Source organism: Equus quagga, chromosome 11, assembly GCF_021613505.1.
Source record: "Equus quagga isolate Etosha38 chromosome 11, UCLA_HA_Equagga_1.0, whole genome shotgun sequence".
In the NCBI taxonomy this organism is placed as follows: domain Eukaryota; kingdom Metazoa; phylum Chordata; class Mammalia; order Perissodactyla; family Equidae; genus Equus; species Equus quagga.
The window spans coordinates 53231352-53239534 of NC_060277.1; the positions used below are offsets into that span (position 1 = coordinate 53231352).

General features: G+C 38.5%; 1 protein-coding gene across 11 annotated transcripts in view; it reads right to left on the reverse strand.

The window, feature by feature from the left end:
* Window positions 1-8183, reverse strand: part of MYO6 (myosin VI) — a 153520-nt gene that overhangs the window by 74408 nt on the left and 70929 nt on the right. For all 11 annotated transcript variants that reach the window (XM_046674461.1, XM_046674463.1, XM_046674467.1 and 8 more), the window contains 2 exons: window positions 6598-6667; window positions 1431-1504 (listed from right to left, as the gene is read on the reverse strand). In XM_046674461.1, coding sequence (XP_046530417.1) covers window positions 1431-1504; window positions 6598-6667 — 144 coding nt within the window. The remainder of the gene's footprint in view (window positions 1-1430; window positions 1505-6597; window positions 6668-8183) is intronic.

The window sequence follows — 8183 nt, forward strand, 5'->3', positions numbered from 1 at the left end:
GCAAGTTAAACTGCTTTAACAAACTTTAAAAACGTGCATTATTTCAATACCTAAAACAGCATTTAGTACACATCAAATGCTCAATATTAGCCTGCTCAATATTATTGAGTGAATTTTGCTTCTAAATATATTTCTAATCAAGAATAGCCCTATTTCAACCTAAATAAAATTTTTATTTAGTTGATTTTGAAAAAAATCAAGGAGGAAAGTAAAGACTTAATCCTGTATATAACCAAAAGACAGCAAGTGAACTCTTTTTGGAAAAGTCTAGCTCTATTTCCCAGCTGTCACCCCTTGGACAGACGGCAAAGGCTAAAGGTAATTTAGTCAGAATTAAGTAAGTACAATCAGGCAAACTGATAGTGATATAAAAGATTAAGACACTGTCATTTGATCTAGGAAGTGTCAAAGAAGCCATGTGTTTTCTTCGTTCAAAAATAATGAACAGTCCCATCTTTATAACAGGAGAACCACAGCAGGGTAATTTATCTCCAGACAACAAAGGAATCTACAAGTAGGTCATATTAGAATAAAACCTCGTATGTGCCCAATGAATAATTATAATTAAAACACACTACTTAAGCATCCATCGGATTTTGTGCAAACCCTATCTACATTAAAAGCATTGTCTCATTTTTTAATATTCTGGATTTTTATTTTATTTTTTTTTTTGGTGAGAAAGATTGGCCCTGAGCTAACATCTGTGCCCATCTTCCTCTATTTCGTATGTGGGACGCTGCCTCAGCATGGCTTGATGAGCAGTGTGAAGCTCCACACCCAGGATCCAAAGCCACAAACCCCAGGCAGCCAAAGTGGAGCATGTGAACTTAACCACTATGCCACTGGGCCAGACCCTAATATTCTGGATATTTAAGGTAGGTAGGTTCAATTTAGGGTTTAACGAAATATTGCAGCTATTTAGGTTGGATGATGAGCATTTCGGTGTTCCTGATATTTCCCCAGGTATTGCCCTCTATTCATTTTTTTCTCATCCAAGTTTTTCATTTCAATACATATTCCTTACAGGCTGCCTTAAATTCTCTGCAGAACAATGTGGAAAGTGAATTAATCAAACAGATCTACAGACATATAGGAAAAATAAGAAACAAAATCCAAAATAATGAGTGTTTTTTTAAATAATCAAATTGGACATTTTTATGTCTGCAAGATATCAGATGATGCTCTGAATCCTTCTTTCATTCCACAAACACTTATTAAGTGCCTACTGTGTCCCATCGTGTTCTAAGCCCTGGAGTTAGAGCTGAAAACCAGAGAAAAGCCCTCATCCTCGTGGAGCTCACACTGTCCCACAGGCCAGATCCAGTGTGATTCTCTGGGAGAGTTTCAAGCTCGACCAAATCAAACAGCAGCATGTAAAGTAATTATCCCCCCAAAAGTTTAAACTACTTACATGAAGGTAAAATACTTACATAAATTCTGTCCTTACTGTATCGAACTTTGATATTATGCAGGAGTGTGGCTTCATTTAAATACATTAGTGAACCTGAGATATAAAATTTATAAATCATTAGATATTTCAAGTAAAAAAGTAAAATGAAACAATACTCAATCACTGTGATCTAAGCTAAAATTCACCTGTTAAGTTAGATTTATTTACATGTAAACCCCAGAGGCTGATTTAAAATATATCCAGTTTGCATGTGTTACAGTGATACCTTTTTAAGACTGACACCTGAGCTAACATCTGTTGCCAATCTTTTTTTTCTTCTTCTTCCCAAAGCCCCCCAGTACATAGCTGTATATTCTAGTTGTGAGTGCCTCTGGTTGTGCTATGTGGGACGCCGCCTCAGCGTGGCTTGATGAGTGGTGCCATGTCCACGCCCAGGATCTGAACTGGGAAAACCCAGGCCGCCAAAGTGGAGCATGACCACATGGCCACGGGGCTGGCCCTACAGTGGTAATTTTTTTTTTTTTTAAGGAATATTAGCCCTGAGCAACATCTGTCACCAATCCTCCTCTTTTTGCTGAGGAAGACTGGCCCTGAGCTAACATCTGTGCCCATCTTCCTCTACTTTATATTTGGGACTCCTGCCACAGCATGGCTTGACAAGCGGTGTGTAGGCTCACACCCAGGATCTGAACCAGCAAACTCAGGCCACCGAAGCAGAACGTGCGAACTTAACCACTGTGCCACTGGGCTGCCCCACCCCCAACAGTGATATTTTTAAACAATGAATTTCCAACCAGGTGAGTACATCTAGTGAGTACCAGGTAAGTACATTTTGATGAAGATTGGTTAAAAAGTCAAGCAGCATTCAAATGGGAAGAAGGTACCACTTTAGACAGTGATCTTAATACACTTTTGACACAACAGTGATGACACTAATCCAGTCCAACTCTCAATTTTATAGAAAAAAACACAAAAGATAAAATTTTACCATAGGAAGGGACCATGAGATCATTCAGTCAGTGCCTCGTAACTGCTATGATGAATCCAGACTGCTCAGCACATTAATTTAGCTAAAATAAAGCCCTAAAGAAATCTCTCTCCTTCTGAAAACACATTAGAGGGTCTCCACCAACTACCAAAGTCTATATTCAAGTCTGATGTTCAAGGTCCTTATTAAACCTGCATTCAGCTGACTTCTTCATATAGTTTTGCACAACTCGCTTTAGTATGGTCTAAACTTTCAGGGAGCCTAAACTATTTATTAAACCTAAATTATCATTCACGCATTTGCGTCTGCCTCTACATCTCCAGTGTCAAAAATCTACCTATCCTTTAAGGTCGGCTCACAGATTACCTCATAGGTGATGCTTCCCCATTCTCACTACCACCACCACCACCAGAACTTTCTTCTTAGTACGTTCTTTACGGAGCCTACCCAGACTGCCAGTATTGTGATTATAATTTCATATATCTGGTTTTGGCTACTAAGCCAGATCCTTGAGGGCAGGACCCTCCCTGACTCATTTGCTTTATCCCTCACTGAAGTTGTGAATGTATACACCTATACCGTATGTACGTCTAACAGTTCAACACCTAACCAACTCTGTCAGACAAGAGCCCCTGACTTTACCAATCTCAACAAGGACTGCCCATGCTTCTACACTCATATAACGCAGCCAGTTCACTTTCCAAGGACGCCCGCCTCACTGTTTTCCAATGCCACTTACAGCAGAATAAAACAGAGTAAGAAGTGGGTGGAGCATCCCAAAAGTTGAATGGCAGGCAGCTTTCCTTTGAACTGAGGAAAGATGTGGCGAAGGCAGGCAGCAGAGGGGTATCTAGCTTGGGCTTTGGGTCACCAATCTTTCTACATCCCTGGATCTCCTTCCACCCTCATCTCCCAGGAGCCTGGTCTACACACTGCCTTTTCTTATCCAAAGTACAGTGCTGAACCACTCCTTCATCTCTCTCTGTCCTCTGAACTACCTGGTTGTATGATACTCTCTGCTTCCTTTAAGTACGATTCCTAATCCCACGATACAGCTCCCCCGGAAAAGCGAATCATACAAACCTATACGGACGTGTGAATAACTGCTTGCTGTCATTTCTCTACCTCCTTCCACACTCACCACCTGCCTTCTCAGGGATATACATTAATGAAACCAAATACACCCCTAACTGGTGAAATATCTGCCAGTGACAATAAGAATTCGGACAGGAGGCTCTTCATCTTAAATTGTGCTACTCAGCCTGTCCCATTTTCATGAAGACATGGAAAGGGAAAGAGAGAGAGGAGAATATTTATGACTCTCAGTTTGCCAGAATGGCAAACAGTGTATCCCAATGGCCTACGCATCCCTAAAGGTATGACCTAGGGATGCTCCTGAGGGTCTCAGAAATAACTCCCAGCTCCAGCCACCTCCCTCCTACACTCCTCTCCTAATAGCCAGCTCTAAGACTACTTACCATGCATTCCTTCATGTGAAGTGTCTGCCTTTTATTCACAGATTTAACTATACTCAATATTAAAATTTTAAAAACAAGATAAATAATAGAAGAATAAACACATTTGTGTCTTTATAAACTACTTAAGTAGCATTTTGTTGTAATAAATGCATATCAAACATACTAAAAGTTTCTAATGAAGAGTGGGTATGACTTCATTATTAAATTTAGGGAGCTCTCTGCTGGGAGTTATCTGAGTGTTTAAGACCACGCTCAGCCACTACAGTTCTAGTTCACTGAAGGACAAAGAGGAGCCCACAAACAACATGACACAGCAGAAGGCAGTCAGCTCTTCAATTACAGTGTTGGAGAAGTCAGCCCATTACTGAAAAAGAGACAGAACTAGGCAACTTTTGGGATTTTCTCCAATATTGTAGTCTATACTTCATTATCCTCAACTTCTAAAGGTGATAATTCATGAAAAATAAAATATGCTGTGTAAGTAACAGTAGCTTAAAATTAGCACAAAAAAATGCTGATACTTTAACTACTGACTTCAAATCCTTGAATTTTTTTCCTATTCTGGTATTAATACCCAAGAGTCAAGTAAAGAGGCAAAATTAACATTTATAATCTCCACATATAAAACCTTTCGCATAGAAAACCTAGAGCTACAAATAGGTTTGCTCTATTTTTTCGGGCACCATCAAAACAGCTCATGTCTCTGTTTCGAGAGAACCTTTATCACAGAGTTCTGAACGTTCTACGGACATCAGGCTTTCAGTCATCACATGAGTACCATGATATAGAGAAGGAGAAGGGATTTCAAAAGATGACTGTGAGACCCTAAGAAACAAGGCCAGTGAGTCATCCGGCAGGTGACAGTGGTACAGTGGGAAGCCTCAGGCAAAAGAACTAGTAAGTGATGGAACCCCCTTTAGCTGGAAAACCTACATTCTAAACTCAACAACCAAAACTGTGTTAATGACGTAGTTTCAGAAAAGAGACTTCAAGTAGGGCTGGGCTACTGTATGATGAGGACAGTCAACATCCACGCGTTGACACTGCTGCTGTCTGGCCTCACCAAAGAAAACACCCGCAAGAGGCAGTGATTCCACACTGAGGCAGGAAAATTAAAATGATGGACAAGCGCATCAAGATGCAATAACCAGGGGAAGAATGTTTTAAAATATTAATTTAAGAAATGGATTAAAAATAATTTTAAATCATTTATTATGTTTAGCTACATATAGATACATACACCAAAAATGTTGTTTTAGTATATGGAAAGGATTAATTCCCAGTTCGGAATACCCCAACAAGATTTTTTTCTTTTTTTTTAAAGATTAGCACCTGAGCTAACAACTACTGCCAATCTTTTTTTTTTTTCCTTTCTGCTTTTTCTCACCAAATCCCTCCAGTACACAGCTGTATATTTTAATTTGGGGTCCTTCTAGTTGTGGCACATGGGATGCTGGCGTGGCTTGATGAGCAGTGCCATGTCTGCGCCCAGGATCCAAACCAGCGAAACCCTGGGCCACAGCAGTGGAGTGCGCAGACTTAACCACTCAGCCACGGGGCTGGCCCCCAGCAAGTTTTAACAGAAAAGAATTATCTTACTTATTTTGCATATGATAGAATCTCATTCCTGTGTTTTTTGCTTTTTTTTAAACCTTTGTTCTGATTACTGTTCAGAAAAATATTATCCCATCAGACAAATTCTCCAGCAATTTTGGAAAGGAATTTCTCAATCTCTTACACCTATTAATAACAGCTACCATTTATTGAGAGAGGGTTATGGCAAGCATTTTAAATAAATCATCTCTAATCATGTAACATACACATTACTCCCATTTTACAGATCAGAAGCCCAAAGAGGAGAGACAAATTGCCCACAGGCACACAGCTTCCTAACAGCACAGTCAGAACCTGAATTCAGGCTCTCCCTCAGTCCACAGCTCTCCCATTACTCCACTATTTCATACTGTCCCCATTTACCTATGGGCATCTTATAGGCTTACTCAAATATGTACTCCAGAGAAAATCAACAAGGACAAATATGTTGTTTTCTCTTACCTTTTTTCTTTAAAAGGAGAGTTTTTAACATCAGATACCTTCAGAGAAATGGACATGATTCTTAACTATTGCCAAATAAATAAGGAAATATGATTACTGCTCAATATTGAAATGTGAGAACATGGCCTGTTCACTGGATAAAGTTTTTTTATGCTAAAATAGTTATAAGTCAAATTAATACTGCACTTTAATACCATGTTCAGAAATCAATTTTCAATTAGTACTTATTAACAGAGTAGGTTTTTTAATGTTTGCTCCCTTCAACAGTGAGATTAAATGGCTCCTCTTGACTCAACTTTCAAATTATTGAACCATATATTACTACTGTAAAAACACCTGATTCTAGATGAGATTCAAAATAACTCTTTCAAAACTGTTAGCAAGAGATCTTTAGTTCAGGCTTCATAGCAAATTAGTATAATCCCCACCTTTACACAGCTGAGATAACACTAAAAGGACTTCTGAGAGATTCCTTTGCCAAAGAGCAAATGTGAGACAGTAACGAGCACGGGACTTCCGAGCACTCCGCTCCCGGGAAACTTCAAGGCAAAAGGCTGCACTTCCTCTGACCCAGTACAGCGCATCTAGTAACGTAACCACTAATTTATTTTTTGAGGAACCATTTCCCTTTCTGTGGGAGATCTGTTTTTTAACCTGATACTCACAGTTATCTTCCACATCTTTTTTACTGTCCTCTTCTGCAGGGAACACTTGGTTTATGAGAGCCAAAAATGTCTAACAAGCAAAACAAAAGCTCATTAAACTAAAGGCTTATAAATAGTAAGGAAAATAAAGGAGGCTAATTGGTTGCATACACTATAGTAATGGCACAATATGCTCTTCATTAAAATATAAGATCTTGTTATTTAACAAGTCAGTAACCCAAAAATAGGATAATAATTTTACTCAAATATATTATTCACTATTATTATGAACATGAAATCAATAACAGAAATCAATAAAAAACATTATATGCTCTAACTCCCAGAATGGGACAAAAACAAGAAGTATATTAAACTTACATAGGTATACTATTTAGCAACTTTTTAAAAAATATAAATTTTAATGCTTTCTACATACAGCAATTTCACTGTTTTAAAAAAGGTAAAAGTAACATTCAATCAATCAGATATACCAACAGAAAAGACCATTATTTAATTATTGCTACTGTTTGAGTAAAACATATTAGATACAAATTCCTGTACAGAAATATCAACAGTATCCAAAACCACTTGGTCCATAAAATAACAGGCATCCATGACTAAGTTTGCCTTTATTATATCACTTAAATGAAACTCTAGAATTAAGATAGAATCTTGTAAGAGAGAAGAAATGATATCAAATTATATTTAAAGAGAATTAAATTTTATCCATGTCATTCTAACAGTTATCTATAAATTTATATTTCCCAAACAATTACAAAAACACTCATGGTTGGAGTTTCCATGAATATAAAAAAAAAACCTCTACGGAAAACTTGTTCAATTATTGTAAAATACTATTTGTAGGTCCATATATATCTATATATGCAAGAGTATAACGCAAGGCTGCTGCTATGGCTTACAGGGTAAAATCCAGGCTGCTGGCAACCCCCAATTCAAAGTCGTACCCAATGGAGAAAACAGGCCCTAAAAATTCTGGAAGTTAATTATTTGGAACACAGTACACATGTTCTTAATGTTACAAACATGGAAAGGTTTAGAGGACCGATTACAAAATCGGAATGAATCCATAATGTACATTAAGTATATTAAGTATATTGGTAACATAAACCAATCCATAATTTATAACAATGATTTGATAGAGAAATGCATTCAGAAATAACTGCTGATGTCACAGACTAGATGCCCACTTCACAGCCGTGACAACGGCGGTAAGGACTCCCCAGACTCCAGGGGCTGGTGCCTTGGTGAGAGCCATGTGAAATAAAAGAGGCTCCGGAGGTCAGAAAAAGAGGGAGAGGTGGACAACAAAGACTTCCTAGAAAGGGAAGGATACGAGCTGCGCTGCAAGGCCAGTACTGAGGCCTTAAGACAGTTTCTCTCCCTCCTTCTTCACCTCCCAAATTATCACCTGCCCTCATCTTCTTCTCTACTTTACCGCCTGCTTAATGAGAAAGAGAAAATTTGTTTAAGGCAACTGCTTTCTCTTCAAGGAATGAGGCTTCTTCTCTTCTCAAAAGAAGACTACATAACAAGCACACACTGACCACCCGCAGTGAGCATCCACCACACGTCAGCCACAGCACACG